General features: G+C 40.8%; 1 protein-coding gene across 1 annotated transcript in view; it reads left to right on the top strand.

The window, feature by feature from the left end:
* Lama2 (laminin subunit alpha 2) overlaps window positions 1-19,263 on the top strand; it is a 591,463-nt gene that overhangs the window by 554,883 nt on the left and 17,317 nt on the right. Inside the window, exons 52-56 of the mRNA XM_060373445.1 lie at window positions 385-505; window positions 2,898-3,074; window positions 9,674-9,822; window positions 15,095-15,271; window positions 15,497-15,665. Coding sequence (XP_060229428.1) covers window positions 385-505; window positions 2,898-3,074; window positions 9,674-9,822; window positions 15,095-15,271; window positions 15,497-15,665 — 793 coding nt within the window. The remainder of the gene's footprint in view (window positions 1-384; window positions 506-2,897; window positions 3,075-9,673; window positions 9,823-15,094; window positions 15,272-15,496; window positions 15,666-19,263) is intronic.

Here is a 19,263-nt window from a genome sequence, read left to right as displayed (position 1 = left end):
TTCTGCTTGCACAATCATTTGCTCTTTATTGGAAACAAGAAGCAAGAAGCACTTATTTCATTATGCACATGAAAGATTAATAAGTCAGTTGATTTCTGGGCCTTGTGCTGAAATGCTAGGAGTGAAGTTTCTCTAGAGAGGAGAACAGTATCAGAATGCTGTGTAGGGAGCGATGGCAAATGCCCTCAGTCCAACCATCACGTATCAGAAAGCAGGGATTGCTGAGTGCACGTGTGTGCTTGTGCGCAATGGTAGACAAGCACCTGCCTCTGTGTGTGTGTGTTTGTGTGTGTTTGCTCCACATTGCCTCTTTCCAGGGCTCAGAGCCTACACTGCCATCACACTAACGGTATTGCTTTTGTTCTCCATTTGACCACTCAATAGGCCAGAGGTAAATGTGAAGAAATATTCCGGCTGCCTCAAAGATATCGAGATTTCAAGGACTCCATACAACATACTCAGCAGCCCTGATTATGTTGGGGTGACCAAAGGCTGTTCACTGGAGGTCAGTCTGTTTCTAAAAGTTCTCTAACACATTCGTGTCATACTTCATTTGCTTAACATGAGTGCTTTTTCTAAACCTGTTCCTTTGTTAGTGTTTTAGATTTGTCCTGATCTGTTCTTAGCTTTGCATAGATGACAGAGTAGAACTGGAGCATTGTATAAATCACTGTGATGGGAATGGTATTGTGAAGAGCCAGAATTGTGCTCCATTTTCAAACTGTAGAGTACTTAAATATATAGCAGACACCTATAATATGAATAACTCTTCTGTTTGGTTGTCTCTTCCTTTCCAATAACACCTTTTCTCATTTTTTTTATCATCTTTCTTAAACGCATTCATCTTTGCACATTATACAGCTTGATTACCTTTCTCTAGAATATATTAGTAGTTTACACAAAAACTGAGTAAAGCTATCCACCAGCCCACCAGAGTGCAGCATCTTGTCCAACTCTGCAGAGACTCATGTGGCATGACTGCAAAATCTCTTGCATCTCAGAACCTCTTCTTTGTGGCTAAAGCAGCCTAAGGGTGAGTGCTCAGTGCTGACTCTTCAATTCTGGATAGCCAATGGGAGAAAGAGGCAGCGCACCATTTTCCTCCCTTAAAATACTTATGGTGTACCTGAAGGTGGCCAGAAAACATTGCAAGAACTCTATGAAAATCCTATAGTGATGACATTTTTTTAAAAATGTTGACTCTATCAAACATGTTTTTTTTTTAATTATCCACTGTGATATAACTGTTCCTTTTGGCTGATTCCTCCAATCCAAATCATTTGGAATCACTCCAGTAGGGTTCAATGAGATGGATAAAGGACAGGAAACTGGAGAAAAGATGGAGTTTACCTTCTGCGCAGTGAGATTTCAAGACTGGAACAGACCTGTCTGTCTCTTCGCACTCATAGCTGCAGGTTCTGTGTGATGTGGCCAGAGGCTCCCGCAGCAAGCTTAAGAAGAAAATACAGAAAGAAATAAAACTCTAATTGTCCATACTGTCTTCTCCAAGAAAAACTTACCGAGAATTTAAATCTCCAACATCTAACCCTCATCTAAACATAAAAGATTCACACATGGGAGTGGAAAGCTGTCTAGAGGGATTGAACTCAACAGCCTATATGCACAATGACAACACCTGTGTAAAGGCATTCCAGAATCAGGATTTGATATGATATGCACAAACACGGAAAAGTTTGTTCAGTAGTTTTATCTGAACAATCTAAAATTGTGACGTTTGAAAATCAGAGTAGAAAGCATATCATACGTTGTACCAACTCTGGTGCCATTTAACTGGGCCTTGGAACCCTTTCGGGGAGGAAGAGGGAGGATAACCCACAGGAAAGATTTTTTTTTCTTTTTTTTTTTTCTTTGCCTAAACTGAATGTTTTAGGTACTTTAAATATCCAGTGACATGGTCTTGCTGAAATAAATGCCAACTCTTTCAGATGGTAGAGCTCCTCCATGGCAGAGAACTTTTCTTCATATTTGAAAAGAGATGTCACAGGGCTGGAAAAATAGCTCAGTGATGAAGGGCCTGTACTGCTCTTGAGCAGGAATTACTCGTGGTTCCCACAGCAGATGGCTCAAAACTGCCTGTAACTCCAGCTGAAGGCACTTCCAGAGTTCTCTTCCTGCCTCTGTGGGTGCTGCATCCATATGCACAATCCCACACACACATGCAAGCATGTATGCACACACAGGCACACACACATGCACACATGGACATGGCTCTGGAAGGTGAAGTGAATGAAGAACAGATGCATCCTAGAAGGCTACTTGCTTGTGTTAGTCTCTGAAACGCAGGTGTGTGAACTCCATGGTCAGCCCAAGACAGTGGTATTATTTCCATTTTGAAAAAATAAAAATAAATACACCAGACATGAAATATTTGGTTTATCTATTTTTCAATAATTAGGCTACATCTGTAGAAATTATTCTAAACAATATTTGTGTTCTTGATATTAATGAACATTTTCCCATGGGCTCATCCTGAGAAAGAATATAGATATTAGGCAAGGTGACACATATTGTTGAAACAAAAAAGAAATCAATTGACACTACAGAATCAAGAGACTTAAGAAAGACAGCAAGGTAGATTTAAACAAACAAAAAAAATGTCTACCAATAATCTTCCACATTTCACATTAAGAGTTCTATAGTTAAAAGAGACCATAATTACTTAAATTTTAAACTGAACTGTTCCAAAGATTCACTGTGTTTGAAACAGTATTTTTTAAACTTCAACTGCTCTTAAGCTTTCAATGTGACTATAGATTTTCATGCTTCCTAAAATTACACTTTTTCTGTAATCACATTGAATGTATTGTGGAAGTAAGTGGTGTGGAGAATTGAGGCCCTCATTTCTGATGATTGCTCTTCTTCTCCCCGCCCCCCAGAATGTTTACACAGTTAGCTTCCCCAAGCCTGGCTTTGTAGAGCTTGCCCCTGTTCCCATTGATGTTGGAACAGAAATCAATCTGTCCTTCAGTACCAAGAACGAATCTGGGATCATTCTCCTGGGAAGCGGAGGGACACCAACACCACCCAGGAGGAAACGGAGGCAGACTACACAGGTACCTTTGCAATTCATTCATAAAACATTTCTCCCTCGCTTTCAAATGGCAGCTTTAGAAGGTGTGGAGATGCTCAGCTGGTGAAGGGCATGCCTCAAATGGCACCATTCAATTGGTTTTAGAGTTTAGACTTGAATAACTTATTTTGACCATCATCTTGGATAACCAGGACTGGTCATTCTCAGTAAGAGGATTCATAGTTATTACCAAGTCAGGTATGATCAAGGAAATAAACCAACTGTTCTACAAATATACCCTTGAATATGAAAGCACCTTAGGTCTTTGTCTGTATATTTGTATGTATTTGTAGGGAGATGTACGTGTGTGGGCACAGGTGCAAATCGTGTGTGTGTGTATGTGTGTGTGTGTGTGTCTAAGTGTGAAAGCCAAAGCTCAGCAGCTGTCAATCTTTTTTTGTTTTGTTTTGCTTTGAGACAGAGTTTCACACTGGTCTAGAACTCACCAAGTAGGCTAAGCTGGCTGGCCAGCAGGCCCCATAAATCTGCTTGTATCCACATCATCAGTGCTAGAATTATAGGCATGTGGAAATACACCTGGATTTATTTAAAATGTGGGTTCTGGGGGTCAAACTGAAGTCCTCTTTGTGTTTGCAAAGGAAGTACTTTAGCATCTGAACTCTCCTGAACGTTCACTGAAGACATTTTAAATCCTTAGACTTTAATATTGAAAAAAATCACTAGTAGGCAACAAAATCTTTCTTTCTCTAAAACACAATTATGCCTACAAGAGATTGGTTAAGAGGAGCAAACTCTGTATAGCCACGAGAATCCCAAGAACACAGTGATAGGGGCCAGTGAGATGGTTCAGAAGGCTAAGGCCTTTCTGACTAATAGATTGCCTGAGTTTGATCCCTAGAGCCCACATAGTGGAAGAAGAGGACTGGCCCCCACAAGTGGTTGGTCCTCTGATTCCTGCATTCCTGACTCATGCCATGACAGACACGTGCCCCCAACACATCCATAAACACATTCACGAAATAAATAAATAAGCGTAGAATCCTCAAAGAATGCAATTATACTCTAATATTTAAAAATTAAAAATCATAAACCATCTCAACAGATTTAAGAAAAATGGGTAAAGTTTAACAGCAATCATGATTTTACAAAGCACTTCGTGGACTAAGAGGAAGACACATTCTGTCTGTAAAAAGATGATGGTTAGTGGTCCAGATGGAAGAGCATCACAGACACGTGATATGCTACAAAATACAAACTAGGACCTAAGAAAGGGTGGCTGTTTCATATGCAACATTTCTGCAGCAGCAACAAAAGAACAACTACCTTGATAACAAAAGGAGCTGCGTATTTTAAAAAATAAACACATCAGTTAGACATAGATGAGAAAACTGTAAAGTGTTCTTGAAAGCCATTAAAGTCATTCTCAATGAATGCACATATTCATCTTGTTAGTAGAGGAAAACTCATTATTAAAAATATGTCAATTTTCCCTAAAATGATGTACAGATTTAATTTCAACAATAATGCCATCCTGTCTTTCTTGCCAGTTATGGCATGTCAGTTTTTATTATTGTTATTATTATTCTATCAAAGATCACAATCCTCCAAAACTCCTTAAACAGAAGAACATGGTGGTCGGGATGCTATACCAGATATCAGCTCTTTCTAAGCCAGAGGTTTAGACTGCAGTAATGTGGGTCATTCCTGGAAAGCCTTGTCCTGGTAGTAGAGAATAGGGAAGACTAGATATACCCAATGGGTAGTATCTCAGATCATTAAGAAAACAGTAGACATTACCTGAATGAGTACAGGGCCATTGTTGTTTTTGTTTTGTTTTGTTTTGTTTTTTCTTTTTTTTAATTTTTAAAAATTCTGTATTAATTACACTTTATTCACTTTGTATCCCCCCTGTGGTTTCCTCCCTCTTCCCATCCCAATCCCTCCCGTCCTCCACCCTCTGCATGCATGCCCCTCCCCAAGTCCACTGATAGGGGAGGTCTTCTTTTCCTTCCTTCTGATCCTAGTCAATTAGGTCTCATCAGGAGTGGCTGCAGTGTCTTCTTCTGTGGCCTGGTAATGCTGCTTCCCCCTCAGGGGGAGGTAATTAAAGAGCAGGCCAATCAGTTCATGTCAGAGACAGTCCCTGTTCCTATTACAATGGAGCCCACTTGGATACTGAACTGCCATGGGCTACATCTGTGCAGGGGTCTTAGGTTATCTCCATGTTTTTATACAGGAAAGAATGAAACAATTTCTGCCTTGTATCAAACTGAAAAATAGGTTCTCAGAAAATTAAAAGTGTAAACTTAGAAATAAATAAAAGTTTAAAACTCTCAGAAGAAACCAGCCCAATATGGTGGCACATGCCTTTAATTCTATCATTCAAGAGGCAGAAGTAGGTATATCTTTCTGATTTTGAGCCAGCCTAGTCTATATCATGAGTTCAAAAATAACCAGAGCTCCATAGAAGGAAAAAGTCTTCCTCCTGTAAATGTATGTATGTGTGTACATAAAAATTACACAGAGAGATAGAGAGAGAGACTAGCTACATAGATTATAGATAGATAGAAGATAGATAGACAGACAGATAGTAAATAAATAGATGGTTTTGGTCTTTCTGAGCTCCTGGAAAAGATTTAGTAAACAAAACAAGAGTGTAAGTACAATCATATAAATATTAAAACTCTCCATTCATCAAAAAGCACAAAATGCAAGCATCTGTTTGAAAAGATACTGCAAATGTAACCTTCAAAAACCTCATAACCACAATGGGAAAGCAGCTTTTAGAAACTAAGATGCAACTGAAACATGTACAATAATGAACATGTCTGAACAGATATAACAGAAGAGAAGGCATGATGCATGCAAAAAAAAATGTAAAACATTCAACTTTGAGATAATAGAGGAGTGCATTTTCAACCCACAGTATATCCACTGGAGTGATAGAACATTATGAAATATGATACAAGTGCTGGCAAAGCCTTTGTTAAAGGCAGCTCTTACTGCTGTGGACAGAGGAGACTGACCCAGTTGCTCTGGTGACTGCTTTGGATTCATTTTATGAGGAGGATCATATGTTTAGTCTTCAAGGTAGCAATTCCACTCCATGTACAGACCCGAACACTGACACAGACACACAATGAGACAGGTACAAAAATGCCTTCAAGGAACAGTTCTTACTTACATAGAGAAGCTTAAAAAGAACCCAAATATGCATCAGCTGAAAAAAGAGACCAGTAAACTGTATTTTGGCTCAATGGTGTAGAAAGCAGTAGTAGCAAGGGATGAAGTACTACTTAACGGGAGATCAGGGATGAGTGAGAGGAATGAGAAGGAGCAGTGAAGATGCCATGATCTCAGCTGTCTCGGTTTCCTTCAGATGAAACTTTGAGCATTTTATTTACAGATACATATGTGAATCCTCAAAAATAATTTTTTGAAATTCTGAGATAATAAATCCCATGAGAGCGATACCTCTGAGAAGCAGAAAGAAGGAACCAGGAAGAAGCTCATGGGGTCTACAATGCTGGCTTCTTAAGTTGCATGGCAGATTACAACAGATTTGACTTGAGCATAGACGTGTCTTCAGCATTTACATAAATGCATTTATATCAGGTGGAATACATCAGTCAGAATAAAGCTTTCTCGAGGGACTGGAGAGATGGCTCAAGGATTAACTCTGTTGGCTGTTCTTGCAGAGGAGCCCAGGGATGGTTCACAACCACATGGAACTCTGTTCAGGGAGTCTGATTCCCTCTTCTGGCCTGGACAGGCACCTGAACGCATACACAAATATACATAATTTATTTTTTTAAGTCTTCTAAATTTTTTTTGTTGAGATATAGAGGAAGAAATGTAATATTTAACATTCCACTGCATGTAATAATCATTGAATAGATATAAAAAGAAAGTCCAAATCCTTCGTTTTCTAATCCTGAAAAATAAAAATCTTTTCTCTCTTTTGCAAATGATATTTGGAATATTGAGGACCAAACCAAACATTCTAAAATTTTCACCACAGGATGTTTGCTCACTTAGTCACTACCAATAACTAAGTATCTGTCAGCTCCAAATGTCTTAGCAATGATAAATGGTTTAAATCAACAGATTTCAGGTAAGTGCTGAAAACAGAATGTGTTCTTAGTAAGACAATTAACATGAGAAATAATAAGTACTGGAAGTTCATCAAAAATGGAATTTTTTTTTAATTTTATTTTTTTTTATCAGTTACATTTTATTAACTCTGTATCCTAGCCGTGTCCCGATCCCTCATTCCCTCCCAGTCCCTCCTTCCCTCCCTCATCTCCACCATGCCCCTTTCCAAGTCCACTGATGGGGGGACCTCCTCCCCATTCAACTGATCCTGTTTTATCAGGTATCTTCAGGACTGGCTGCAAAGCCCTCCTCTGTGGCCTAACAGGACTGCTCCTCCCTTGGGGGTGGGGAGGCCAAAGAGCCAGTCATTGAGTTCTTGTTAGAAATAGTCCTTGTTCCCCTCACTTCGGGAAACCAATTGGTTACTGAGCTACCACAGGCTACATCTGAGTGGAGGTTCTAGGTTATATCCATATATGGACCTTGGTTGAATGTCAGTCTCAGAAAAGACCCTGTGCCCAGATATATTTGGTCCTTGTGGAGCTCCTATCCTTTCCCCATCAGACTAACTCCCCTTCTTTCTTATGATTCCCTGTACTCTGCCAAAGGTTTGGTCATGAGTCTTTGCTTTGAAAACACTGCTAGTTAGAGTCTTTCAGATGCACTCAGTAGACTCCTGTCATACATTCAATGCACATCCCATCTGTCTTTCTAAATGAGGAATGATCATCTTACCCCATGTCCGTTCTCTTGATTATCTTTTTTAGGTGTATAGATTTCATTATGTTTATCATATCTTGTAGATCTAGATAAGCGAGTATATACCATGTTTGTCTTTCTCCTTCTGGGATATTTCACTCAGAATGATCTTTTCTAGATCCCACCATTTGCCTGCAAATGTCATGATTTCCTCCTTTTTGATTGCTGAGTAGTATTCCATTGTATAAAAATACCACAATTTCTGTACCCATTCCTCCGTTGATGGACATCTGGGTTGTTTCCAGGTTCTGGCTATTACAAATAAAGCTGCTATAAACATGGTTGAGCAAGTATCTCTTTTGTGTACTTGAGCAAACTTTGGGTATATACCTAGCAGTGGTATAGCTGGGTCTGGAGGAAGCACTATTCCTAATTGTCTTAGAAAGCACCAGATAGCTTTCCAGAGTGGTGGGGGGTTCCCCTTTCTCCACAACCTCTCCAGCATGTGCTGTCGCTTGAGTTTTTCATCTTGGCCATTCTGATGGGTGTAAGGTGATAGATATCTCAGGGTCGTTTTGATTTGCATTTCCCTGATGGCTAATGAGGTTGAGTACAAAAATGGAATTTTAATGCCCCAAGCATTTAATGATAGTGAATATCTAGCTTTTAAAAATCGTATAACATTTGTTATCTTCAAAAGAAAACGGTGTTTAAGTTGTCCAAGTGTGTTGTGAATCAGCGTTGCCTAAATGGATATATTTTATTTGTGAAGGCTAACAGTTGAACTACGCAGAAGGTTATTTGTGATTGTCTTGCCCTAAATGTGTTGGCGAGATCCAATAATCAGCTGAAATAGTTTCTGAGTAAGTAGCTTGTGGTGGCCCCGTGGACGGATGGTGAGGGCTGCTCCTGAGCACACTGTGTCCTGGACACACAGCTGCGTAGATCACCTAGTACATTACTGAAGGGAATGATGATGACGATGGAAAACATCTTAATCAGTCACGGAGGACAGAATGAGTGAGCACTGTACAGCAGGTGCCCCGACATCCAGGAGACTGAGTGCATGTAGCATCCGCTTCTGTTCAAGGACTGCACCCGGGCTCCCTGGAGTTCATAATCCGATATCAAAAACCCTGCTGGTTGCTATGGTAACAGTGACAAGAGGAAAGCAGGCATGCTTGTGGATGGAAAATTGTCTTCCTTCCTTCCAAATGTGGGAGGCGAGTTACATGTTTATGGCAATGATCTACTCCACCAGCTTGGTGACAAATTAAAGTCTCAACACTCAAATGCCATGAGGTTGAGTCAGACCGAATTTGTAGAAAATAGCTGTTGACACCCTTTGATTCCTGATGAGTCCTGTAAGTTAGAGGCCAAAGAGAAGCAGAGCTGTAATGCTAAACATCAGAAACTTGTCAGACAACTAATGTTAGTATATCCACCTGCCCCCTTACTCAACGAACAAAATGGCAATGGATTTACAAAAAGACATTCCTGCATCCTTATCAACTCTATGTAAGAACTCCTGCTATCCAAGCGTGAAGTCCTGAGTGCAAATCCCTAGACTCTACATTACTAGCCAGATGCTGCAATAGAAGAAGCTATAACCCAGCACTATGGGAGGCAGGAAGAGGATTGTTGCCAGGCCTTCGTGGATTCCAGCCTAGCTCCAGGTTCAGCGAGAGAGCCTGTCCGAAGTGAGTAAGACAGAGTGTTAGAGAAGAACCTTACATCCTCCTTGGCTTCTCTACAGCTCTGGCAGGTTATCACTAAAGCTGTCACAGCTCCTGTCTAATCTTCTCTACCATTTTTTTCCCCCTGTAGGCCTATTATGCCCTATTCCTCAACAAGGGCCGTCTGGAAGTGCATCTATCCTCAGGGACACGAACAATGAGGAAAATTGTCATCAAACCAGAGCCAAACCTGTTTCATGATGGGAGAGAACACTCGGTGCACATGGAAAGAACTAGAGGGTAACTAGGAACAGAGCAGTCGCTGCTGCCGTAACTGATGTGAACTCCCTTTGCCAGAACAGCTCTCTGCCTGAACCGCCCGTGGAGACAAACCACACACACCAAATGGTGACAATTCACTTGTGCCCTTGCTTGTATTTTGTGTTTGGGAACCTCAAGGGCCTGAGGAGTTCCACTGTTAATGTTTCCCTTCCATGTGGTTCTTCTCAATACTATCACACAGTGCATCTCAGGCTATAGAGGGGAAAAAAAAATCCCTCCTCCTACACTTCACCAACAGTCTCTTCTCTAATAAGGTGATCAGGCTATTTCAGATCGAGCCAGCAGCTTTTGGCTAGTTCGTTCAGGTTCCCAACCAATCATGGCAGCTGCTTAGAAACCTGCCACTAAGACTACAGATCAAGACAGTAGCTTTCAGACCTACTGAGCCCCTTAGAGGTGTCTTTCAGCCCTGTGTGTTCCCTGAAAGTGTACAGGGCCCTGTAGCGGCTTTCTGGGAGAAATGTGTCAAAGCAGAAAAGGAGAATGATGGCCATCTGTAACCACTTAGAGTGGCCCCTTCTCCACAAATCTGCAAGGTTGATTGTCCTGTGCCCGAGCTAGGGAATCACCCTTAAGCTTATAAACTGATCCCTTGTCTCTGCACAGTGCTGTGTGCTTTATTGGGAAAGCCATCTGTGTTGGTCGTCAAAATACTGTGTAACAATTCAGAGAGGAAATTAGTTCAGAAGGACAATGAGAGGAAAAGAAAACAGAAGCCTAGGGACTTGGGGGGGCTTCAGACCTCCAGACCAGCAATCCGTTTATTAACCCAAAGGCAGAGAAAAGAACCAGAAATCCAATCTGATGAAACCTGAGAGCACAGAGCACCTGTGAGGGCAGCAATGGTTTGGACAGGGAGCTGTGGTCCGAAGCAGCTGGTGTCATACATCGCAAAGGTCTCTATTTTCTGAGTATTCTCTTATATAGGTAACGATTTAGATAAAGCAATAGGGATCCCAGTGTTCTAAGTGAATAAGAAAGCCTTCTTCGGTTTGCTTTGCTGTTGTGATATGGAGCATTTGCTTGTGGGCTGAATTAATATTAAGCCTTGTGTTGAGTCTAGACCGAAAGGTTTGGAAAGCATAATGAAGAAAAAAAAATGAGTGAGCAATATTTAGACAACTCAGAACTTTTATTGATTTAATAGCAAGGTTTCATAGTCAGGGTGTTTAGGGTGTAGGAACATGAACTATCTTTCCTTACTTAAAATTTTGCTGAGTGCTTTAAAATACCAATTTCGCACGCCTTTTCCTCTACGTTTTCGGCCCCTTGCCAAACGTTAATCTTTCTCGCTGTGAGAAGGACATTTTGCGGGTCTTTAAATCTCAAATGATTTCAATAAACAAATGCAGATTTTGGGGAACATAGGTGACCAAAATTCACCAAAAGTGTGATGTTTTCAAGAGAAACAATTTAGCAATTCCAAAGTGTATCACCACATTGTAGTAAGGTGTCCTTTTAACAGGTGTTTCTTCCAGAAGGGCATTTTTTTATGCCAACTTCACAGCTGTTGGCCATCAATCCAGCTTTCATTTGATTAAGCCCTGTATACAATACATCCCTGAAAACTGGTCACTCGGTTAATTAGCCATATAAACAAACAGGTTTGCCATTCACTGTTAATTACGAGATGGCGTGTTAGACATATGACTGTTTGGTGATCTAATTTCTGTGCCAAAACAGGAACTCATTCAGTACTGTGTCCTCGTTGGCACCCTAAGGTCAAAACACGGTCATGGTCTACTCTATAAGCAAGCAAATGAAGCAGGTTAAGCAGGGATCACTAATGAGCCCACAGATATCATGCAAAGGCACTGTGCTGATTTCTACCGAAATTCTAAAGAATCCACTGGGCCGAACTCTAGACCAAGATTGTCTTTTAATCATTCTAAATTGTGTGTGAGAAGTGTATTAATGTTCTTTAATCCCAGAAGAGATAATATTACATAATTTGCCTCAAATTGCATAGGAGAAACAGGATCCGGGTTTAAAACTGGTTATAACCAGTCTAAACGCCCCTTCTATGCTCTCTGCTTGGCTTGCTGTTTGTTCTCACCCACTGGGGACTTTAAAGATTTATATTACTAGATATTGAGTATGATGTGCTATTACTAATCTGAAAATACTTGCTTTCTCCCGATGCTTTTCTTCCCCCTCCCCCAATGTTTTTCATATGCATTGGCTCAGTCATTTCTTTCCCTAAACTCCAGAATAATGTGATAACTATATAAGTACTCTTAAACTATTTGGATTTTTACAAAATTGTTAGACAAATTTCTCAAGACTGACCTTCTCTGTTCTCTTGCTCCTCTTTAGGTCCCATCCTGTTATCTCCTTTTCTACCTCTTTCTTTGGGAGCTGGGAAGAAACCCAATCATTTTCTTATCTGATTTTCCCATACTCCATAACCCCTGCCTTTTGTGACTTCTTCATTTTGATCTTTCCCCTGGAGTCTACCTTGGGGACATTACTTCTAATTAAACAAAAATCTTGAAACCCAAAGGTCTGGAATAGGCACTTGGGTGACTGGAACAATGGACTGAGTTGAGTTGGTCTTCTGTGAAAGCACTCATTACATAGGAGCAGAACATAGCTAAAGACCAGGAAGTTAGACATTCAGAAGTAAGGATTGCCATAGCTCAGGATTCAGACACTGCAATCCCAGCCTTGTCTCCCTTAGCATTCAGTAGATGTCAATTTAAAAAAAAAATCATTTTGGAGCTGGAGAGATGGCTCAGAGGTAAAGAGCACTGACTGCTCTTCCAGAGGTCCTGAGTTCAATTCCCAGCAACCACATGGTGGCTCACAAACATCTATAATGAGATCTGGTGTCCTTTTTTGGTATGCAGGTATACATACAGACAACATTGTATACATAATAAATAAATCTTTAAAAAAATCATTTTACATTTTCAAGTAAACTATAAATACTCCTTTTAATGCCTTCATCTACATACACAATTGCTGATGACTTGGAAAACTATTAGATGCATTTTACAAATAAGTGAGGAACAGAGTATAAGAAATAAAATGATTATGAGATCAATCGCTGAAATTATAAACGAATATAATGATAAAACGACAATCCTAATAGGGATGAGTGTTTATTATAGTGTTTTTGCATAAAGCAGCCTACCCATTAAAAGCTATAAATGAGGGGTGGAGAGATGGCTCAGTGGTTAAGAGCACATCTCTTAACCACTGCTCTTGTAGAGGACCAAACATGGTTCCCAGCACTCACGTCAAATGGCTCACAACTACCTGCAACTCCAGCTTCACAGCATCCAGCGCCATCTTCGGGGTTCCTTAAGCTCCTGCACTCACACTCACATACACCTACATAGGACGCACATGCATACCCATAATCAAAAATGAAACAAACCTTTGAATATCATAAAATCAAAGCAAAATATCATACCAGAATGAATATGTTGTTAATGTCCTTATCTTAAAAGGAACTGAATCAATTATTTATATCCAATGTTTCTTGAACGTAAAATGAGAGGAAAATGCCCTTCTTATGTACCACAGCCTCGGGGCAAACTCTTAATTAATGTATTCCACTGTTTGAAGTAAGTGTTTTTAATCTGCATTTTATAAAGGAATAAAATGAAACCGAGAGTGATTAAATAACTGGCCCAAGGTCACGCTGCTAGGAAGACGCATTAATACTGAATTCCAGTCTGGGCCTCCTAGAGGCTCACGCTCCTGCATTGCAGTGTAGTAAGGCCTGCTGTTATGCTACCCAGACACAACAGCACTGCTGGAGAATCTACCTTAGAGGGGCCCCTCCTTAATCAAGATGAGAAAATTACTCTCGTTGGGTATGTCTCAGGAGTGGGCTAAATCCTTGGGAGCGTTGTTCAAAACCGTTGCCTCAGCATGAGAAGGCTGGCTGCAGGAGGGCGCTGCTCTGTGAGTCACTCACACCTGGAAAGGAGTGGCTGCCTCAGTCTCGCGAACCACCAACACTGAGCAGTGACGCCGAACCCACTCCTCTCTTTAAAGAAAAAAAAAGTTCCCCCTGGTTTCCTTTTGAAATAAAATCTTACCTGTGCCTCTACACCCCTTGAACTGTGACATTTCAAGCTATGACAGTTTATTTTGTTCTTTTTATTTTTTAATGTTGGAATTAGACCAAAGTGAAAGTGGAGCCACTGTTCAGTTCCAAGTCCTAACATGTCTTAATTTATTATTTCCAGCTTTCTCGCTTTGATCTCCTACCCTCCCCCCTCCACCGTTGTTACCAAAAGTCAATTAATAATGGCGTGCACTTAGGTCTCAGCTTCGGATAAGAACCAAGTTCTCGGTAATCCATTTACAATCCCTCCACCACGATGGGCAGAGCTGTGGTCACTGTTGGGACCAAGCTCAAAACCTGCTTGTTACAGAGAAAAAGAGAAAACGCCTTTGGTTGTTTTCATCATTAGAACTCCGTTTCTTGGTTCTTTGCCTTTGGATCCAAGGATTGTTGTGAATAAGTAGTAAGCGGTTCTCAATTAGTAGTGTGTGAGTAATCACTCATAAGCAAATTAGGGAAATTAATGAAACAGCCACTGAGGAAAATCACTGCAAGGAACAATTAGCTTGGTGTTCTGGCCTGCCTCTTCTATTCAAAAGCCAGCAGCTACATTCCTTAGAAAATGTACTGTAAGTGTTTGCTGTTGATTCCTGCAGTCTAAGCTCTCAGGAGGATGGTTTGTCCCCAAGCAAGAAGATAATAGCTAGCCCAAACCAAGACACAAAGAGCCAAGTAAAATGCAACCCCACACTGTGCCAAACTTCACAGATCCTTATCGGATTAGACACTGCTGCCGAGCTGCAGCCTCTGCTCTTACAGAAAGTGTGTTGGCCTGCAAACCTCTGTTGCCACCTGCATCAGAGACACAGGATGCAGCTGAGCAGTTGCTGAGTTAATAAGCAAGGTTGAGACCAAGTCCTTGGCAACAATGGTGTTTGTTAGTTGCTTGGTGTAGAGGTCCTAATCATCCAGTCTGGGCCGTCTTGAGAGCTATGAGAGGTCAGAGTGCATGGGACATGCCTGTAAAATTCTACCTGTCAACAGGCTGAGAGAGATCATGAGTTCAAAGCCAGCTTAAGTTACAGAGCTAGACCTCTTCTCAATGGCAGCATAACAGAAAAATAAATTCTGGGAAGCAGAGAAGGAGGGGTGACAGGAAATTCGTTTCTAAGTGTACTGACTATCTGTTGCCCTTAAATGTTCTATCAGCATCTTCACTGTCCAAGTTGATGAAGACAGAAGGCATACGCAAAACCTGACAACAGAACAGCCTATTGAAGTGAAAAAGCTCTTCGTTGGGGGCGTTCCTCCTGAATTTCAGCCCTCCCCACTCCAGAATATCCCTGCTTTTGAAGGCTGCGTGTGGAATCTTGTTATTAACTCTGTGTAAGTAACTCTCAATCCTGCAGCCTGTTTGCTTTCTCCTTTAATATGAGGGTCACTGTAGTGCCCATGTTATCTGAAACCATCCTAAGGAAGAGGCTATGAAGAGCTTTCATTTAGACCTGGAACTCTACCTTGACCATTTCAAGGCAGAGTTGGGAATGGCTTAATTAAGAAAGAAGACGGTGAAAAATAAGGTAAACTTTCATTTTGATTATATTTCGTTAGCCCCATGGACTTTGCACGGCCTGTAGCCTTCAAACATGCTGACATTGGCCGCTGCTCCTATCAGAAGCCCCGGGAAGATGAAGATGATACCATTCCAGCTGAAGTCACTGTCCAGCCTCAGCCAGTGCCTGTCCCTGCCTTCCCTTCACCTGCCCCCACCGTGGTACATGTAAGTGTTCACAGAAACACTGCTTCGGGACTTTCTGTTTTGAGTCATTTTCAGAAGGGAGGTTGTTCAAGGTATCTAGCGGACTCTGCCACTAGCACTAGGCCACCTGAAACCTGTCTAAAAAACCCAACATCCTCCTGTCTTATTTGGGTTGCTTATATTTTCACATCTATCCCTTTAATTTTGATGTTCACAACCTAGAACCAATTTTTCTGTTGAAAAACTGAAGAGGACAGAAATTTTCAGAGTCCAGATTCAAAGCCACTTCTAACACCAATAGACAGAGACAATTGTGTCTGTGTTCAGACCCCTCTGAACTTTACACATACAGCTCATATACACATACAACTCATCCTTTTAAAAACTGGTACTATAATCAGAACTGTTTATAAATATATGTATGTGTGTGTGACATGATTTTTCTATTACACATACACAGAGGGAGTCAGACAAAATACACCACAGTACAAGAGGTGGGATATCCTTGGCGAGAACCTTGATCCAGTCAGCCAGCCTGTGCCCCTATCCCAGAGCTGAGTGAATGTGGGGAAGCTACTTAGCCAGCCAAGGCCCCAAGTCCCTAACTTGTAAAGTGAGGATATTGACAGCCCAGCTGTCCAACCTCATCAGAATTTTAAAAGATAGTTTCTAAATGCCTGAAATAAACTGAGGGTATACTAATGGTTGCATTTGCTGTTGTCAGAGACAGTATGTGCCCACCTCTAGCCAAACACGATGTACCCAATGTGATGTGTAGTCCTCATAACGACTCTATGAAATTCAAATTGACATCTCATTTCCAGTGGACTGGATAAGAATTTGCTATCTGAACATAACTCACAAGTTAACTCAAACAAGTGTTGGGGATTTTAACCAAGTAGGCCAGACTCTAAAATCTGGCTTTTATGATTCATTGTTCTTGGACTAGCCCACTGAGGTTGCTGATGGGGTTTCTAGCTTTCATTATTAGAAATTATAAGCAACCGAGTAGACCTGAGGCTTAAAGTTTTTCATTGTTGCTCATTATTAGATGTCCAGTTGGAAACCACAAAGCCAAAAGATAGTTACAGCTAAGGTTCTCACACTTGTCAGAATTAGTTTTTCTAGAAGTTACTAGAGTGTCCATTCTCACCATAACATCAGAGAAGGCCCATCTTGCTGCACTCAAGAGCATACACATCAATCACAATTATGATCCATGGCTAATAATGGTTGCAGCACTTCTAGTCTTAAGTAAAGATTTTGAAAACACTCAGACACAGCATTCCACCCTTTAGCTTATTTAACTGTTCCTTGTCACTGGAAATACTTATTACCTGGGAGGCCAAATAATCATCATTCAGAAAAACTGATTATTTACTGCAATCAACATTTAAGCCTCTGAAAAAATGAGTCTTCTAGTAGTCCAGTTGCTATAGTAAAATTATAATAATACTATATTATGATCAATATTCTCATGATGATATAATTATCAAAGGGTATGGTGTATGTGGAACTTTAAAAATTGAGAGTTCATTTTTAGAAGATATTATTTTATTTTCATTTATGTATATTTTTGGAAGCAGTGTTTTCCCAGACTTTACAACAAGAAATACTTAGGGTCACCAATTACCAACTGGAAGGCTGTGGTCAAGTAGGGTGATTTCTCCTGGGGTACCACTGAGACATGCTACATAGAAGCTTCCAACAAATGCATCAACTGGTTGACTCCTAATTAGTAACCATGTTTGGCCAAGCAAGAATTTTAGACCATCTCATCCATAGATCTTCATCTCTCTGTGTTGGTTTGTTTGAGGCAAAGGTAGAGAAGCTCATTGGTGGTCTCTACAGAGCCCCTCATTCTTCCTTATGTAATAGGTAGGCATGCCGGTGGTTAATGCATCACCAGCCATCCAAAGTTAGAGTTCCCTGTGTTGATCTCATTTGACAGTGCCACGACTTGGCATCTCCTGCTTCTCTGACTATACACCCACTCAGGTCCAGCATACTCTTTACAGTCTACAAACTTCTCTTTAAGGAATCCCTCAAGCACATCACTCTTGTTTCTGAAGAATGCAGTTTTCAGATATGTGGATATTTCTACAAATAAGTTTTCTTCGAACCGCTTATTCTAATTCTGGTTTGCATTTTTCTCTTAGCAAAATGGTTTAACCTTTTCAAAACCACAGCATTGCACTTAGAAGGCAAGACTGATGCCAAAGACTTGAAAAAAGAGGCTCAACTGAGTCCCAGGTGGTAGTGGGGGGGGCATGCCTTTAATCCCAGCGCTCAGGAGGCAGAGGCAGGAGGAGCTTTTGTGAGTTTGAGGCCAGCCTGGTCTACAGAGTAATTCCAGGACAGTCAAGGCTACATAGAGAAACCCTGTCTTGAAAGGAAGGAAGGAAGGAAGGAAGGAAGGAAGGAAGGAAGGAAGGAAGGAAGGAAAGAAAGAAAGAAAGAAAGAAAGAAAGAAAGAAAGAAAGAAAGAAAGAAAGAGAAGGAAACAAAGAAAGGAAGAGAAAGAAAGAAAGAAAGAAAGAAAGAAAGAAAGAAAGAAAGAAAGAAAGAAAGAAAGAAAGGAAGGAAGGAAGGAAGGAAGAAGGAAAGAAAGAAAGAAAAAGAAAGAAAGAAAGAAAGATAAAGAAAGAAAGGAAGGAAGAAGGAAAGAAAGAAGGAAAGAATGAAAAAACTTAATCATGGGAAGAAAAGATCTTGAAAGTCCCAACTCTTATAAATTTGTTTTCAGTGTGCCTGAGTAGTTGCCTGCATATATGTGTCTGCACCTCATGATGTGCACAAAGCTCAAAAGAAGGGGCTAGATCCTTTAGAGGATGGCTGTGAGCCACATCATGGGTGCTGGGAACTGCGCACGGCTTCTGCATAGAAATCCTAACTCGTAAGTGACCCCATGAGAGAAGTTACAACGTTGACTCAGACTGTATGTACAAGTAATAAGGAACTGAACCCTACCAGCTACTTCCTCTCTTGTATGCTGTATGCATTTATAACTGTGGGGTCAGAGCTATAGCTTTAGGACCTTCCAAGTTCATGATTTTGTTTTGTTTTGTTTTAAGACAGAGTCTCATTTTGTAGACCAGGCTAGCTCCAACTTACAGGCGATCCACCCACCTCCACCTCCCAAGTGTTGGAAATAAAGGCTTGCACCACCACACGAAGCAGAATTGTTTTAGAGGTTCAACTCCTACTTCTTATGGTACATACTATCTATTTTAATTTGATTTATTTTTCCTTTTTGGAAAATAAAAAGTCTTCTTAGAAGTGACTAATAATTAACAAATTGGTAATTTACTGTATGCAGTGTGCTTATTGAGGGCCCAGTAAATGTGAGATTGATGTCATCATGGCTAACCAGGAAGGAGCAGGAAGGAAAGGAGAGACCACTTGTCTTTGCTGGTGACCTACGCTCCTGGTGTCTCCTTGTGTGGATGTCTGTTGACAGTGAGGACAACTGGCTTTGAAAATCATTAGGTGTGGAATTACATACTGTCCATAACATAGCTATAGCACGCCGTCTAGCCTGTGGTAACACCCCTTCCCGCTGTTAATCCTTCTGTGTGAACAAGGTGGGGTAGCCTTTCACACTTGCAGGGTGAATACA

The sequence above is a fragment of the Meriones unguiculatus genome, chromosome 20 (assembly GCF_030254825.1).
Source record: "Meriones unguiculatus strain TT.TT164.6M chromosome 20, Bangor_MerUng_6.1, whole genome shotgun sequence".
NCBI lineage: Eukaryota > Metazoa > Chordata > Mammalia > Rodentia > Muridae > Meriones > Meriones unguiculatus.
This window is presented reverse-complemented; position numbering and strand designations above follow the sequence as displayed.